Genomic DNA, 18,930 nt, shown 5'->3' with positions numbered 1-18,930 from the left:
TGGAACAAGTTCTAGGCTACAGGATACAGTGTGAGCATTTCAGTTAGCTCCACGCAATTGATAACTGTTGTGGCTGATGTTCTTAGAAAGTCTTCCTTCTTTCTCTCTTATTCCTTTGTGGCTAAGCTTTTATTATTTTATACTTCTGAATCAGCCTTTGATTGTGGGAATTTCCCAGTATGTGGTCATTGATATTGTTTTTGTTTCTAAGTGATTCTTTAAATGAAAAAAGTAATGTATTTATGGATACATGTATGGATGCTTTTAAATATTTTTATTTTATTAGATTTAATTTACTTGTTGTCACTCTTAAAATACAGAGAGCCCTCTTCACTGTGACAAGGAGGTAAAATACAGCAGTCGCATTGAAGATCTCCATACATTAGCAATAATAAATCCTTTTGCCCAGAGTAATACAGAAACTCAATCCAGAGCCAGTGGGAATGATATAGCACTCCTTCACAGAACCAATTACCCACAGAGAAGTATAATGAGCAGGGGAGGTGATACAATAAAAATCTATATGGCGAGAATAAAATTACGGTAAAATTGTTGCCTGTGAAATGTCTTATAATAAGTATGTCTCCAATTATCTTCTGGAAAAATTTAGGCCAAAATTCATGAGAGAATTGCAAGAATAGCGTTAGAATAAAACAAAAGTGTGCATGAGTGTAGAGAAAATGGCAATAGACACATTGTAAACAGAGTCCTGTTGTGCCCTGAAGGATCTGAAGTAGCCCCAGGTGCTGCTGTAAGGAAGCACTGGTCACCAGCCTGCCCACGGAGGAACGACTGATGACTGACCTCACCGCAGTTTCAGTAAAAGCCAATGGGAGCAAGATAGCGCTCTTAAAAAATAAGACAGTTTAGACCATCATAGGAAGTCTCTACTTTTTGAGTTAGTGTATTTCCAAAGACCACATCTTAAACTGATTGCTGTAAAGGAAAATTCTGAGTGCGTATGCTCTCTATCCTAATTAGGAGTGGGCTTGATCTGTTCAGACAGATATCAGTTTTGAATAAGTGGATTAAGTGGCAAGAAATGAAGTCTGGTTCTTTATTAGATAAGTGTCCTGCAGAGTGGTGAAGTGGCAAAAATAAAAAAAAGTATGTTACCCTTAAAACAACACAAACAATTTTCAACCTCTTTTGTCCCAGTGCTACCAATTGCCCCAGGGCTATTAGTTGTGCAGTTTGTGGAAAATAATTCATTACTAATAATAAAGCATCAAAGTTCATAAAATATTTTTTTAAAAATGGATTGAACAGATTCACGTTCTTAATTTTGTTACTCTCACTGCAGCATATTTATCTTCCTTGACTACTTTTATTAATTTTTTTTACTTGTATTCTTTCCTGAGTGGGATATAAGAGGGTGTGGGGTCACAATTAGTTATGGCAACTGGGCGTGTCCCCAAATGTCTTGCATACAACCTATAGAGACTATTACTGAATGAGTCTTAATAGTTAATACTTGTGATAGTAGTGGTGAGATAATTTTCCTCTTAGCTGATTTTAAAATTTTCATTCTGTCTTGTCAGATTATATCCAGAGAAGAACAATTATGTCCAAACATAAGTATCATTCACATAAATAGTCAGAGGAGAACAAAAGCTTTCGGATTAGAGAGAGATGGAACCCACCTTGCCATCCATGGTTGCTTCACATGTCATCTTGTAGTCATTAAGGACATAACATTAAAGTAAAGAAAGTAGTCACTGTTTGAGGACCTGTTGAACTGGAAGAACCAGTTCCTAACCTGAAAGCAGTTTGTTCATTCATTTATTCAACAGATGTACTTTGAGACTGCAGCTACAGCAATGAACAAAGTCTCTGCCCTACTGATGGAGCTTTTATAGTTTCATTAAGTGAAATAAAATAGACAAATAAATGATACACAATATGTCAGATAGTGACTACTGCTGGGCAGAAAAATAAAGCATGGTGCTAGTGGAATGCAATTTCAGAGAGAATGGTCAGGGATAGCCTCTCTGATAAGGTGATACCTGAATCAAGCTCCAAATGAAATGAGGGACCAACCATGAGAAAAGTGAAAGAGCAGAGAGCTTGGAGTCACCTGACTGGGGTCCCTCTGACTTAATAGCTTTGTGACCCTGTGGAGGCGTTTAAATAACTTACCTGTAAAACGGAGACACACAAAGCCACCAGGCCTGTCTTACAGGATTTGTATGACACAGGTGAGACACTTGAGAAAAGCATTTTGATAAATAGGCAAAACATTACTTAAACTTCAAATTTCAGTACAAAATGATAAAGGCGTATGAATTAAAGAGAGACATACAGAAGAGTCTTAAAACAGCCCTTTCATTAATTTGTTTTGGAGTTATTAAATTAAGTTTTCTGAGCTAAAATGTAGAGAACACTCTCCAAAGATGAACTGTTTGATACTTGGTGTCAAGGATTTATATTCTTCTTTGTTCACTTTATGGTATTATTCATTTATGATTTCGTATTTGTGCTTTTCATTCTAACATCTTTTTGTTTTACATTGAGCTTTCTTTTTATTAAGTCAGTTACAGTCCTCTTGAATTCTCATTGAGGCATTTTCTACCTTGTTCCTGTACTCCCTAATTAATTCATTTAAAAAAACCTGTAAGATTAATATTTATCATGAGGAGGGTTCACAGAATCAGTCTTTTATGAACAGTTCATTTGTGCTGATATTTATTAAGGACTTGAAGTTTGTTGGCTGCTTTTCTTTTTATAGCCAAAGTGAATTTTGCAGTAATCCTTACAATGAATAGGACTTATATAAAGTACTTCAAACACTCACTCACACTTGAACTTTTGCAGCCCTGGAGCTAGATATCATGGACATTTTACAAATGAGGAAACCCGAGGCTCAGAGTACAACATTTAAATCTAGGACTTTTCATTATACAAGTATGAATTAATGAATGAAAAATGCTGAATTATTTTTAACACAATTACTAAAATGGTATATTTTATAAGTAGATTCGAGGAAGTTGTTGATGACTCGAGAAGATGAATCCATAGGAGAATATGAGAAAGAGGGCTATACACCTGATCATTGTGAATGGAGACAAAACCTCTTTTTTGTGTGTCATTTTAAGAAAGAGAATGGAGAATGTGAGCCTGGATACCCCTGGTTCTGATCTAGTTCATGAGCTTTCATTTATTTTTGTCCAGTTATTTAGACTAACAGGACTAATAGACGTGTTGTTTCCTTCAAGGCAGAAACAAAAGCAATCATAAGCAAATATAAAACTTCTTAAAAATGCATCGTTTTGGATTTAAAGAATGGTTCCTCAGAAAAGGCTATTTTATTTCGAGGTCAAGAGTCCTGAAAACTCTTGAAAGGTCTTTTTAAGCATAATAGAATCAATAGAAAAATTATACCTGAGCTAGGAAGGGCCTTAGAGATTATCCAGCCATGGAACTATTAAAATAGTTGATCTGGAAAGGACCTTTGAAAGGTCCCAGATCCCCAACTTGTGCGTGGCTTCTTTGTCTGCTATGGTGTCCTCACCATTTTGATGGGGCCATTCAGCCTCTCCATGGTCTCTTCTGATTACTAGGGCCTCCAGCTGCTTCAAGGATAATCCATTCCATGAAGACTATGTGATTCCACTTACATGAGCCTGAGACTGGGGTAGAGGGGAGCAGAAATGGGGAGATAGTGCTTAATGGGGACATTTGGGAGGATGAAAAAGTACTAGAGATGGATGGTGATGATTGTTGAACAAGAATGTGAATATACTTAATACCACCGAACTGTACACTTAAAAATGGTTAAGATGGTAAATTTTTTGTTATGTATATTTGGCCACAATTTTTAAAATGAAATAAATATATAAAGGAAGCAGGGGGAAAAATCCGTTCTATTGCTGAATAGCTCTATTGGAAAGTTTAACTCTAAATAACCCCTATTGGTTTAAGTTTTGTACTCTGGAGCCATGGAAAACATATCTGACCCTTTCCCCTGAGTGAAGACACCTAGCTTGTCTCCTCCTAACAGCCCCTTCAGGGCTAACTAGCCCCAGTTCCTTCAGTAGGTAATGCAGTTTTGTTTTATAGTTTATTTGTATCATGATCAAGATAAGGACCATACATTGTGATGGGCCGATAAGCCTTGCTCACTCACCCTGTCTCCCTTTAAATTTGTTTGTCGATGAAACTGGGTCATTTGTCCCCCAAAGTTTTGGTACTTGCATCCCTCTGCTATACAGATTGACACCTTCCTCCGTCCTCTGTATTTCTTGTGAGTTGATAATTGGATTGAGTTATTTTATTTTATAAATGCATGTAATCTAACTATACAATAATTCATTTTAGATTTTTTTTTTTTTTTTTGAGTGAAGGAAGTACTATTTTCTTTCCTCCTCAACTTTTTGTTTGGAAAATTGTAAACATGCAGAAAAATGGAAAGAATGATTTAATAAAGATACCCAAGTACCCTTTACGTAGATTCACCAAGTTAATGTTTTGCCACATTTGCTTTCTCTCTCCCTGTCTGCACGCACACATACAAATAAACATAGGTTTCCCACTTCCTTCATCACTTAAGCTTAAGTTACAGACATCATGGCATTTATTCCAAAATATTTTTTGCACATAACTCCTAAGAACAAGGACATTCTCCTGTATAATCACAATTACATTGACTCAAGAAATTTACGATATATCTTGTTTCTATATTATCTGCTATTTAGTTTATATTTCCATAATTATCCAAATGTCTTTTACAGCTAAGGGTTTTTATGTGTTTTTTAAATTCAGAATCCAAGCAAGGATCACAGATTGTATTTCGTTTTCATGCTACTTCAGTTGCCTAAATTGGTTCTGTCCTTCTTTGAGTCTTACATGACATTGATGTTTTTTGAAGAGTCCAGGCTAGTTTTACAGAATGTCCCTAAATTTGGATTTACCTGATTATTTTCTTATGATTAAATTCAGCATAAATGTTTCCATCAAGAATGCTGCATAGGTAGTGCTGAGTCCTTCAGAGCAATGCTCATGAGGTACATCATGTCAGTTTGTCCCATATTGGTGACAGGTCTGATCACTGAGTTAAGGAGGCATCTACCAGATTTCTCCATTATAAAGGTACCTTTTCTCCATTGTAATGAATAATCTATAGCTTATTAGTGGTTGCTTTTTAAATAGTTTTAAAACATGTGCCATTGGTAATGGGAGAAATTGGATGGAATAGATTATGAGAACATTAGTAAAGAGTTATTGCCGCTGATGGAAAGATAATTTTTAAATACTTGTTTTCCTGAGAGAGGAGAGATGAGGAGAGGGACAGTGCAGGTAAGGAATGGACTTTAGACTTGAATTCCAATCCCAGCTCCATAGTTGAACCTGTGCAACTTTAGAAAAATTATCTAACTTCTCAGGTCCTCAATTCCCTGCCTAAAATGGGCATAATAATATATATTCATGGCAAAATTGTTAAGATGATTAACTGAGATAGTGTATCAGTGGCCTGTAACCTAGCAGCACCCCAGGACCGTTTCGTGGGTAATGAGAGCTGCTTCCTAAGCAGTTTGTAGAGTTTAAATCCGTGGGCGTTAATTCTCAGGATTAGCTTGAAATATTCAAGCATGTTGATAAGAAAATGTGATCAACAGGTTAGATGACTTTGTGACATTTTAAGGAACAGAATTAAGAATTTTTTCCGACCTCTTAAATATGATTTGTCTGTAGTAGACTTGTGTAAAACTGAGTTGCCATTTATTCAGACCTCTTTCTGACTGCAATCCATTTTAATCTATTACCAGGGATTATTTTTGAAACAGTTTATATGTAGTCTGATTGAGAATAGTGAATCATAATAATTCTGTGACCTATTTACATGCATTACTGTAAAAATTTCATTTTATACAAGTGACGATTTTTTAAAGTTAATTAGACTCGGCTATACTGAGGTTAGCAAAAAGTGCTTTGAATTATCAATAATTCAGTAGGGTGGACATTTCTGTATAATGCAGTGGTTTTATAGAGTATTGTGAGATAGTTATCCCTAAAATAAATGATTGTGAGCATTCATCAACGTGGTGGGGTTCACTTGAATGTAGCGTGAAGTGATAGCATCTATGCTTTCTATTATTGGGCAGAGTGTGAGACATTAGTCTTTCTGGCCATGAACTACTCGCAACCTTTGTCCTTTGTGTTACCTTTAGTTAAAAACGAAAAATGAGCATGAATGCTGGCTGATGGCCATGTCTTTCTTATAGCTAAAAATTCATCTGGGAAAGAAAAATGGGATCGCAGATTTGGATTTGTTTCATTGAATGAATGATATGTGACATTTTGTAAATTATTTATCACTGCAAGGATGGCAGCAATGGCTTGAGCATTGTTTTATCAAATGAAAGCAGGAATCCCATTAGTACAAGGACTGGATTTTAGCTAGAATCTATCAGGGGAATGTTGTCATTTTAAAACCAGATTGTTCTTTTAATTGCTATTTAAAGGAACAAAAGTGTTCCCAAGGTACTGCAGTTGAGCAGTTGCAAGTAATAACTATGGATCCATAATTATGCAGTGCTGATTATCTGGCATTTAAAAAATTGTGACTGGAGTCAGTGACCAAATTGTTGTAGCTTGTCTTTTTTGGTTTTTCTAGTACAGTTTTATACTGTTTTGTAACTTAGGTCTCAAAAATATATTTGCGTAGTTACCTCAGGAAGTAAAGCCTGCACATATTAAATGAACAAATTAAACTGAAAATAAGGGTAAGATAACAAGCACTTACATTGTAAGATAAAATTAACAGTCATATTGGACAGTTTTACAAATGCTTGGTCATAGATGAATTGTTTTTTGATGACATGTCACAGCAAACTAAGACATTCGTTGGAATCATTATAACCATTTGAAATATTATCTTTGAGATGAGGGGTTTTTTTTAACTAGCTTATGTTTCTTTCATTTACTCATTTAGCAAATATATTTTGAGTGCCTACCGTACATCAGGCAATGTGTTAGGCATCTGAAATAGAGTTAGCCGAACAAATGCTGTTTATTCTGTGCTGATGTATATTTAGAAAAACCTAGCAAAATCTTGTTTTTAATTTGCATTAAAATTTTGTGATTATACTAAGTTTCTTGCCCTTAATTTTTGATTCATGGGATTCAAATATAAATATGTTGCATTCAGATGACTAGCAGACAACATGTGTGAAGGCTTGGAATATGTGGTAAAATTTTAGTTTTCATACAGTTTTGGTGTTCAAAATAAATGTGACCAGATCTGGAGGCACAGCTATTCATATGGATGGGAATACATATGGGGACTACTAGCATTGCTGGTAGTCATAAATAACAGTGGAGACATGAAATGTATGCAGATTTATACATTGTTCAAAGCAGTTTCCTTAGTGAGAGTTAAAGGGTGCTAGGAGGTTAGACAAATGTTTTATTATTTCTTTTATTAAAGTGAGAATGTCAGAGATTGAAAGTTTATCTCCTTTGTGTGTCATGGTGTGGTTTACTGTTGAAGATCTCTGGTGCCAGAAAGGCCTTGATCTTCTCAAGTGATCCTACAGAACTTTAAAGTTCTTGTTTAGTTCTAACTCTGTTACTATGTCACCTAAAAACATATCAATATTTTATGCCAAATGCTTAATACATGAATAATATAGTAACCTGTACTGAAACATTTGATAAAGTTTAGTTGAATAATCTGACCTGACTAGCTGATATTTATAATCTATAATACTGAATACATAGATGAATCAATATTATATGCATGTAGATTATGGGAACAATTGAGATTTCAGTTGAATCCTTAAATATTCATTTATGGGAGATTGTCTAATATATAAAGGTCTTAGATTTTATTGGTTTAATAAAATTAGTTCTGACTCTTATATATTACACCTAAAAACATTCTTTAGGTAATATTTTAGAATAAAATAATTTAAGAGATTTTTTAATTAGCAGAAAATATTGATTTGAATATCTTATTCAACAGTTTTTCTTTGTTAGAGACATATGTAAGAAACTTGACTTCAACGTTTTGTTTTTAATTTTGAAATGGAAAACTAACAATATGTTTTCATTTTAATTGTCCTAGCCCCGTGCCGATCCCATTCCAATATGTAGCTTCTGTTTGGGGACTAAAGAATCGAATCGTGACAAGAAACCGGAAGAACTCCTCTCTTGTGCAGACTGTGGCAGCAGTGGTAAGTTGGTGTTTGTTGTACGTTGTGTGCGACTACTCCCTATTACAGCTACACGCTATTTATCAGAACTGTATTTGTTATTTAAAGCAATTATTTGGTAATAGCATAGGTTTGAAATTTTAAAAACTAAGGGCAAGTAGAAGGGGAAAAAAGTGTGAGTATATTAGCACTGACATAAAGATATAGGTTTATATAATACTATATATCAATACTTATAATTAACTTTGATTTCATACTGGTAATGCAGTGTGGAGTATTCTATATTGCAGGCAAATTCAATGTAGGGAATTCTGAGTTTTCAGAATTCCTGAATACAACTAGAATCACATATTTTCTATAACCTGAAGTCTCAATTAAGAGATGCGTGACTCCAAAAGAAAGGGACAGTATATTGGAAACTGCAGTGATAGAATCAAAAAATCATCAGGCATGAAAGAAATTCAAATTGCCTAGGATAAGATAGGAAAAGAGTGGTCTGTGTAAAAAATGATGTTGAAATCAAGGAATCCTGGGTAGGGACGCTGGACCTTTGGCAAATTACAAATCCAGAAATGCTTTCAAGATAGCTATCATTTCTACTTTTTTCCCAACATAAGATTTGAAGGCCATACTTCCAGTTTTATAATGGAAATTAAAAGTCAAATTGTGCTTACATTAAAAGAATTGTCTTAACAAGCTAGTCTTCCTTCTTGTTAAGCTGGTGATAGTTGCCTAGCTGATATATATACACGTATGTAACACATACATACAGGCACATATGTCAACAGATTGAGTGGCATTTGTTGATTTTTTAAAAAAATTAATCTTTTTGTGTTAATCTTTAAATTTTTTTCCAGCCTACTGAAACTTTTCCCTCCAAAGTGTTATTTTAAAATTCATGACCAAGTAATATTTCTGTAGTTATAGTTATCGTTAAAAAGAACAACAAACCTGCAAAACGCTGTAGCATACTCTCATTGAGGAAGTCGTTGTCACATAGTGGTTAAGCAAACTCGAGAGCAAGCCATAGCCCAGCTCCTCTATCTTGAGATAGTTACTTAACCATTCTGAGCCTCAGTTTCCTCATGAGAAAATTAGATAATGGTAGCACCTACTTCTTAGGTTTTGTTGGAGTTAGATGAGAGGACACAAGTACATAGCCCAGCACAGGGTCTGTAACAACTATAAATGCCAGCCATTGCTGTTTGGCATGTTTGATGTTGTAAGTTAAAATCTTATCACCACTTTTGACAGTTGCTTGATAGTTGGATAGAGGAAATATTTCACACTGAGGCATGACGTTGTTGTGTAATGATTCTTCTTCCTCTTATGAAGGTTGAACTTGATGGGCTCTGTGTGATTCCACAGCTTCAGGACCTGACTAAGAGGGAAGAGCCCCGGAAATAAGACATTGCAAACTCTGCTTGAGAAATGCATTCTGACAGTCTTGTTGATGGGCTTTACAGATCCATTAAAATTATTTTACCTGCCCACGGTATCATGGATCATGACAAAAGGGCATGGAAACATTATTTGTATGTTCAGTTTAATAAATTTCAACCCTACAATCTCCCTGTTTTATCCTGGTGAGGTAGTGCCTCACTCATCAGTTCTGACTCTAGTTATCTTCTAGGTTTTCTCACGAGGCTCATTCTGAATGAATTATTCTTTTGTTTAACTGCCTGATCAATTCAGTGGCGTTCACTTGTCTAGGTAGGGTGTACCCTTTGTGATTTTTAAGGTGGTACTTTAAAAACACTCTCCACTGTTTTATTTCATGAGTATATATTTGTCTGGGTGCCTAGACAGATTAAAGACGCATTTAAGTGTGGGAAGAAAAGTTCCCTTCATATATTTCCTTACCTCTGGTGATACGCTTACTTGAGTTGATAAGGAATTTGAGATCATTATCTTCTAGATCATAACTTCAAGGCCTCCTTCACAGGGTATAAAGGCGTAATTCTAAACAGGTAGATCTTAGATTTTCTGATGTAATCAATCTCCCTTCGTTTTCCCCAGATTGAAGACCTGCCAAGGGAGAGGTTTGATCTCCTTTATACTTTGAGGTCACCGAAATTTTTTTCCCTTAAAGCTTCTTACTTTTCTAGGGTATGTAGGTATAGTGTTATGTTTTCTCTTTTCAAGAACACTGCTTTCTCTTTTAACAAATAGAGAAGAATGGATTGAGGATATTGTCTAGATCTAGAAAGTTTGTATAGAGTCGTTTTGTAAGCCAGTCTTTTCCTCTCCCTTCAGGTGGATAGAGCCAGGGACTTTGGAGTCCAGGTATGGGTCATGGCAGAAATTCAAGCCCTGGGGTCATCATGTCCCTTTGTTTAGGATAGAGGATGGCTCAGAGTGCTTCTCTGGACTCTGTAATGGGATCCAGCTCTTGTGTTGGGGTTCACTTAATCTTCCCTTGATTGTACTGTGCCACTCTGGATTTAGCTACATTAGTCAAAAAAAAAAAAAAAAAACCAAACCATTGTTCCTAGTTCAGGGAGATGCATCGTAGACAGTTTTTCATCTAGTAGATCAGGTGAGGGGACTTTGTTATTTGCTAGTCTTTAAATGGAAGGATCAAACTAAAATGTAGTTCTTAGAGAGCATGGTTATAGTTATAATGCTTTGTTGTTGTGATCCCTTGGTAATTATAGGGAAAAAAGAATAAAATAAGCTGGCATGGCTCAACAGTGCCCTCTAATAATGGTGAGAGCCCCATTGTCACGGTCCCGTCCAGTTTCTCAAGTGGGAATTACAGAGTGGTTCATTCCTCTAATTGGCCTTGTGGAAATGGCCATTGTCTGACACTCGCAAGAGTCTGTTGGTTCTAGGATTGAATTGAGACCCTTTGTAATGATCAAAGGAACCCCTAATGTAAGATGTTTATGTGAAAAAAAAAAAAATACCCATAGCAGTGTAAAATCAAAAAAAGGAAATATAGATGGCAGCCCATAAGGAGGATCATTCTTAAATGTGTTTCCCATATGTGCCTGTTGTTTTTCAGTCACCTCTATCTGAAGTACCATTTGAATGATGTCATGTATAAACTCTGCTTAGATTTCATAGTCATGAGTAATAAATGTTTCCTTCTGCTTACATCATAAAGTAAAGCCAATTAGAATTTTTTCTATTTTTAAGATGGCTCAGTGCTGCAAAGGGGCAGTATTTTCTTTAACTATGTTTTGCCTGCTGAAAGTTCTTTTGAAAAAATGATTCAAGTTTGCAGGCAGTAAAAATGTGAGCGAGGTACATGGAGCCCCACATGTCGTGTTCCAGTTCTCTCCTGCTTGCTGACTGTAACTGCAGCTTTCCATATCTGTAAAACGCAGAGGGTGATGTCTGTACCCTGCCTCACAGGGCTGTTGTGAGGATCTGGTGAGATAATGATATGAAGATTATCAGTAACTATAAAACTTTTCACCAACGTGAAGAATTATTCTAACCACTGATATGAATGTGGGAATCATCAGATAGTCTTCAGGTCTGTGGAAATGTTGGGACTAGGAAGTGATTTTACTTGACTTTCATGGATCAGTCTCCTTCAAAATTAACACTGCTATATTCTCTGTGCCTCATTAAGACCAAATTATCTTTAATTAGCTTCACATAAGTATTAGATATTATACCAAATGAAATTTTGTGTCTGCTGCTCAGATTGCTGGGTGGTTAAATCTTACTTACAGATGAGTTGTGTGCATGTGTGTTTTCAAATTAGCAAATCTAAGATAAGTGTACAGTTCAAAATTACAGCATCATTCTAAGTGGAAGCTCATTGAAACTGGAGACAGAGAAAGGCTGCTGTGATGTAGCTGGAAGAGTAAGAAGACTCACCTTTGTACAGTAAAGGGAATAAGAGCCATCGGGTTAAGTATCAGCCATCCTCAGGAGACCTGACATCTCTCCTGGGTTTGTCTTTATTTGTGTGTTAACCCAGAACAAAATGTGCCTGCCCTCTGTTCCCACAGGGAGCTGGTAGGTACAGTATACAGATATTCAGACACATAAAAAAGATCACTAGTTTCCTCATGTCACTGAGAGAAAACTCCCCCTGGGATTGGTTGGTTAGTCACCCATTTTACACTGACGAGGCACAGATTGAATTAGTTTAGGAAGGAGACAGACCCTTGACTAGAAAGAAACCTAAAGATGGAATCCAAAGAGAAATAGATAGGGATGGTGAGGAGGAAGGATAGGTGAGCCCTACCATCCATAGCCCAAAGCGGGGTCCACCATCCAAGTGGAGAAACTGGAAACAGAAACCTGGCCCCTGGCCTGTTATTTCACTAAAATCATGCCTCTTGGGATTAACGGCGGCCTCTATGTAGCAAAATCTAAAGGTCACTTTTCAGTCTTTTTCAAATTTTAATGGGCAGCTTTCAGTCCATACCAAATATTCCTCTCAGCCATGTTTGACCTGCGGAGAATTGTTTTCCTTGAAATGTTCTCTTCCTTTGGTTTCTGTGATATCATAGTCTCTGTGTGTTCTTTCTATCACTTCCCTCCACATCTTTGTTGGTTCCTTGGCCTCTCTCCATCCCCGCAGTGTTTCTTCAGACTTCTGTCCTTGGCCCTGTGTCTTTACTTTGCTTCCTAGCTTCTCCTGAGCTCCAGATCCTTAAATTTAAGTGCTTCCAGAACTTCTCCACTTGGATACCTCATAGGCTCCTCAGAGTTAATATCCAAAGCAGCTTATCAACCTTACACTGCTCCCGCTACCCAAAAACAACAATAACCTCAGAAATCTCAGCAAACAAACAACATCTTGCTTCTCCTCAGGGATTTCCCATTTCAGCAAATGGCACACCACTGGCTACTCATTTACTTCCACAGCTGGAAATTTGGAGCCATCCTCTGTTTTCTCTCACCCCAAATCCACTGATTCTTTGTCCTAATATATACCTTATATCCTCAATATATTCACACACCTCCGCCAAACCCACTCAGATCTGCTATTATAATAACCTAAATCTAATCTTGACCTTCTTTCCCCTCATCCATATTTTATACTGCAGCCTAAGTTACTTTTTTAAATTGTAAATCTGATCACAGAATTTTTTAGTGACTACCAGTTACCCTTAGGAAAAAATCCAAATTATTTAATATAGCCTGCAGAACTCCTCTGGATGGGGCTTTTAACCGTATTCCACGTCACTATCCCCTTCATATTATGTACACTAATTATATTGAGCTTCTCCTCTCCATGAATGTACCGTGTTCTCCTCTCCCTCTGCACATTTCTAGCTTTTCCCACCCTGCCCCTTCTCTGTCCCATCTAATCCCACTCGTCCTTTTTTTTTGTTTCTTCTTTAGAAAGATTGTCCTCTAACCATCTGCTAGATTCTTCCATATCTCTCATCATCATGTGTTAATCCTAATTCTTATTTAATGTCTGTCTTTTTCTGCTAAACGTTATGATCTGAAATGTTCTTCCTTTTCCTCACTGTGTCTCAGATGGACACATGGTTGGTCAGATAACCAGTTTGAAGGACCTAGTGTCTAAGTTTTTATTCGTTTTCCATTGCTGCTGTGGCAAATTACCACAGAGTTGTTGACAAAATTTAGTTCCTTATGTTCGTAGGACTGAGATCTCCATTTTCTTGCTATGTGAATGGCATTCCCTGCTTCTGGAGGCCACCCATATTCCTCAGTTTGTGCCCCCACCCTCCTTCTCTTATCTTCAAAGTTTAGCAGAGTTTTGTGTAGTCCTTCTCCTGCTTTAAACCTTTCCTTCTTTCTTCTCATCTTATTAACCCAGCTGGAAAAGATTCTCTGCTTTTAAGTACTTGCGATTAGATTGGGCCTACCCAGATAATCCAGGATAATCTCCCTATCTTGAGGCCTGTGTCCTTAGCCATGTCTGCAAAGTCCCTTTTGCCATGTCAGCTAATGTATTTACAAGTTAAAGGGATTATGGCATAGACATCTTTGGGGAGCATTAGTCTGTCTACTACTTGGCCCATGGTTTTTCCTCCCACAATAATTCCTCCAAAAGTCATTTCTACTGACTGGTTTGTGGTCTCACTGGTACTTGTTTAAGCAGTATTCCTTTGGCTTTGCTAGATAAAACTATTATAAGCTACTAGTGTTTAATATGTGTTTGTAATAAGAATGAGTGAGTGAATATGTTATATTATGATCTCAAATCTGGCAAATTGCAAACCACAAAAGTAAACTAAACTCTAGAAAGGCAAACCACCATGAATTGTGTCAACAGACAGAACCCAAATTTTACAGGAAATTGTTGAGAGGAATGGCTAAATGGGAGATAAGGAATTACATTATCAATAGCATTGTTCTTTAACTAATTACTATAGACTGTGTAGTAGTATATATCAAGACTCAGTTACAGTCTTTTGTGTTATTTTAAAGTTGGTCATGAGAAAATAAAAATAGAAATGTTTCTTCGTCCCTCAGCATCCTTTACTAACTCAGACATTTAGAGTGTAAGGGAGCTATGGTCAGTTCTCCTGAGCTAAACGAAGGTAAGATTGCTGCCTAAAGGAAAAGCAGGCTGAAGGTTTTAGTGTTTGATAGGATAGCTTAAATGGTAGCAGTGGAGATATAATATTGCTTAAAGTGAGCGAAAGCAGTAGGAGGAAGACCATTCCTTGCTCTTGACTGACAGTGGCTGAAATCCATTAATTTCAAAAATATAATTATCAAAAAGTATTTTCCATAGGATATCTGTGAGAATAGCAAGCTATAAAATGATGTGAATTACCTTAGTTACTGAATATTAAGCTACAAAGTACAAAAGCAGATTTTAATGTAGAGAAAAATTTAGTGCATGAAATTGAGGTCATATGTGCTAGTGATGTATGACTTACAGGAAGTAATAAAAAGGGGGAAAAAGAGAAGTAAATGCTATACTTTTAAGCTGATGGGACCCATTTTAAGGGTGGAATTTAAATTACTGTTCTTTAAAACTTGAGTTTTTACCCCCCTCACTATGTAAGGGGGTGGGGAGACCCTGATCAAAGTAGACCTCCCCCCTCCCTCAGAGTATACTTCTTAAAGTTGATGAGCAGCAAGCTGTCTTTGTTTGCTGTTTCTGAGCAGAAAGAGGTGATTGATACCATTTTTATATATTTAAACTTTTCCCCCACATTTATTTGAATGAGAGGAGCCCTTGTGAAAGAATGATGGCACAGGTTAAACGCATCTGCCTGGGTGTCTCTCCTGCCTGGGGTCATACTCCTGTGACCACATTTTATTTGCTTAACATCTTAAATACAGATGTTTAGGTTTTTTTTCTTTTCCTTTTTTAAACTCAGGAATAGTGTGCTTTTATTAACGATATTGATGATTGATTTTGAATGTTTTTACTTCAAAAAGCCAAATCTCCTGGTGGGTGGAATTTTATGAAGCACCTGTTAAGCTTTAGGGAGGAGGACCTTTTTGGCAGCAACCCAAAATACATATTTAAACAATGAGCCTGCCAAAGTCAGGAAATTATAAAACAGTTTTGAAATTGCAGAATCTGCTTTTTTTTATTACCCCTCAGGTTTCTTTTGCAGCTTGGTTATAAGTTCTTTCACATGGGATTTACTAATGTTCTTACTATTTTAAGAGCAGATTTAGAAAAATAAAATCAAGTTCGGAGATCTCAGGTTTATGTGATAAAAGACCATCAGATTTTCAAGTGAATTGCCGTCCAAAGAATCTAGGCTCACACTCCCCAGACCTCTTGGAGGAATCTATTATTCAGTGCAGCCTGGCTGACTTCCTTGAATGACATTGCCCCTCGGGGTCTCCAGTTTTCCTGTGTGAAGTGAGAGCTGCTTGATGAAAAGTGCGTCTAAAACAGTGTGGAAAAGCTGAACACTCATAAAAATGGGGGAAACCTGCTGAGGGTATGCTTCTTGGCATATTCCATTTGACCTGGATCTTACAACCTCTTAACTCAAATTCACTGTTTCTGCTCTTACTTCTAGAATTTAAATTCAGGGACCCCGGCAGGGACCCCGGGGCAGGATGGCAACAGTATCTTCTTTGTATATCCCTGAATGGGATATTCTTTATTTACTATTGGATTTGGGGAATGGAATCTATACTTGTTTTATGTTAAGCAGCTCCAGTTTATTTATTTAGCTAACTGTTGTTTTTTAAGTTTTATGATTTCGTCACAGACAACAGGAATTGTTCGGACTGCAGCACTCCCGCAAACTAGAAATCGTTGGGTAAATAAATGGAGGTTGATGATGATGGTGAGGGCAGGAGTTCTAACAGAAGGCACAGGCGCAAGAACCTGATCTGGGCATCTGTTATCTTCAGATTCTCCAAGACTTGTGATTAGAATTGATGTAAATGTTCCAAATTTCACTTAGGGAAAATATTTGTACAGACACTGTTATATACGGGGGCGGGCGGAGGGGGCGCAGAATGGGAAGTATAATTTGGATTCTCTGATCTTTTTGTATTTTCAAGTTCTTAAGATTCTTTGGCCGGCATCATCACTGTCTATTGAATATTAGGGAATGGGAGTTTTAAAAAAATCTTATGCACCATTCCCATAAAGCAATTTCTTTTATATTCTTATAGGACACCCATCCTGCTTGAAATTCTGTCCTGAGTTAACAACAAATGTAAAGGCCTTAAGGTGGCAGTGCATCGAATGCAAGACATGCAGTGCATGTAGAATCCAAGGAAAAAATGCAGTAAGTATGGCTCTCAATAGTCCATCTCCAGGTAAATTGTTAGTTTTCAGTGTTAAGTTGTTTTTTTTTTTTCTTTTTGGTAGACTTGCTATTTTCAAAGTTTTAAATACACAACTGTCATATTTCAACAGGGCTCGTGGTGCTTCATTATATTTTTTTACTGTTAATCGGATAACATAAGGATTTGTGTCATCAATTGAGACAGTTGATTTCAGTCTCAATTAGTCTCAATATGTTATATTACAGGATAATATGCTTTTTTGTGATTCCTGTGATAGAGGATTCCATATGGAGTGCTGTGACCCCCCACTTTCCAGAATGCCAAAAGGTGAACTTTTAAACTATATTTAAAATGTGTTTTATTGCATACTTGTTAGCCTTGTCCTGATGTCTGATAGCTCAGAGGTATATAGATTCCTTAAGCATTTTTTCATCTTTCCCACCTTCCTTATACTTGTGGATTTGGCACAGCTTATGAACAGAGGAGTGTAAAAGCATTTAGTTTGAGGGTAATGTTCATAATAAAGACTCTAATTCAGATACAGGGATAAAAAAGACCATTTCTTCCTGAAACTACTTCCTTATTGGAATAAGTTTAGATTAGGTAGGTCAAAAGTTTAGAACACTCTTCATATTACTTAGTGTACCATGTTCAGAGGTAAGAAATTACCTATTTTTGATGATGGTGATGATGACTCCAAAGTCCTGTGGCAGGAGCCATGACTCACCATTTTCTTGGCCGTCAGTTGAACATGACCATGTGAACTGTCTTATATGGCTACATCCATATGGGATAAGGATTTTTGTCTCTATTTATTGTGGAAGTAAGCTTAGCTCAGTCTCCTTTTTCTCATCTCATATTATACATTAACAATAACTTGGCATTCTTATTACAAAATTTGTACATTTTCCTTGTGAAAGATTCAGAAAACACAGATTGACAAAAACGAATAAAAAAAAAAAACCAGTCAGTTAGAAATTCCTTCTCTGCTCCCACCCTTTTAAAAAGAAATGAAACATTCTATACATGTTTTTGTAATCTTATTTTTTTCTCCCTCTTAACAATAGATTCTAGCATTCCCACATCATTAAATGTTCTCTTAAACATAGTTTTTAATGAGTGTATAGAACTCCATAATAGAGAGCACGGGTTACAAACCTGGTGACTGTGGGCCACAGGTTATGCTTTGTTGGAGATTATATATATATATAATATATATATAATTTTTAAAGACCTCTCTAAATGTGTTACAGAAGAGCTGGTACAATATTTTTTAAATTTTGAATTTGAATCCTTTAAGTAGAGTATGTGTGCTCCAGTTTGACCCAATCTGTTTCCGGTTGTCTTATATTTTAGCTTGCTTCAGTCACATATATTATACCTGGGTGGTTCCTGAACATATTCAGTTTTGCAACCCCATGTGTAAAAAAACCCCGTAACTTATTTAACCAATCCCCTATGGTAGACATTACAAATGTTTCCAATTTTTTCCCATCTACAATTACTGCCTTAAGATAAATTCCTAGGGGAGAAATTGCCGGATCAAAGCTATGTGCATGAAAGGTTATATCAGTTTTCAGACCCACCACCAGTGTATGAGAATAACCTGTTTCCCTATATTATGACCAACATTCACCATGACTTTATGACATTGAGTCTAAGACACACTTTTGTTTTTATCATTATAACATCTTTGAAATCGGATGTATCTTATAGTCAATAGTGTCTTGCGTTTAGTGAAATGTTATCATTTAAAATTTTTGCCAATTTGATAGTAGAAAAAAACAAGTCTAATAATTTTTTTCTTTAAGTAGTAAGATTGAACGTTTTTGTGTTTGATTATTGGCTCTTTGTATATCATCTTTGTGAAGTGCCTGCTTCATCCATTAATTATTTTTCTATTGAGCTTTTCACTTTTTTCTCTGATTTGCAGAAGCTCTTTTTTTTTTTTTTTTTTAGCTTATAAACAACAGAAAAAGCTCTTATATTTTTATTCAGGCAAACCCATGAATCTTTTTCTTTATGGCTTCAGTCTTAAATGTCAGTCATGCTTCGACTATATAAATATCCACATATTTTTCCTGGTACTTGTAACATTTAATTTTGTCATATTATA

General features: G+C 36.2%; 1 protein-coding gene across 6 annotated transcripts in view; it reads left to right on the top strand.

Moving 5' to 3' along the window:
• Positions 1-18,930, top strand: part of KAT6B (lysine acetyltransferase 6B) — a 165,777-nt gene that overhangs the window by 96,849 nt on the left and 49,998 nt on the right. For all 6 annotated transcript variants that reach the window (XM_025049354.1, XM_015592264.2, XM_025049353.1 and 3 more), the window contains exons 4-6: positions 8,066-8,174; positions 16,698-16,813; positions 17,060-17,141. In XM_025049354.1, the coding sequence (XP_024905122.1) occupies positions 8,066-8,174; positions 16,698-16,813; positions 17,060-17,141 (307 nt within the window). The remainder of the gene's footprint in view (positions 1-8,065; positions 8,175-16,697; positions 16,814-17,059; positions 17,142-18,930) is intronic.

This window comes from Pteropus alecto, unplaced genomic scaffold (genome assembly GCF_000325575.1).
Source record: "Pteropus alecto unplaced genomic scaffold, ASM32557v1 scaffold155, whole genome shotgun sequence".
Classification (NCBI taxonomy): Eukaryota; Metazoa; Chordata; class Mammalia; order Chiroptera; family Pteropodidae; genus Pteropus; species Pteropus alecto.
Note: the sequence above shows the minus strand (reverse complement) of the source record. Positions and strands in the feature narration are given on the sequence as shown.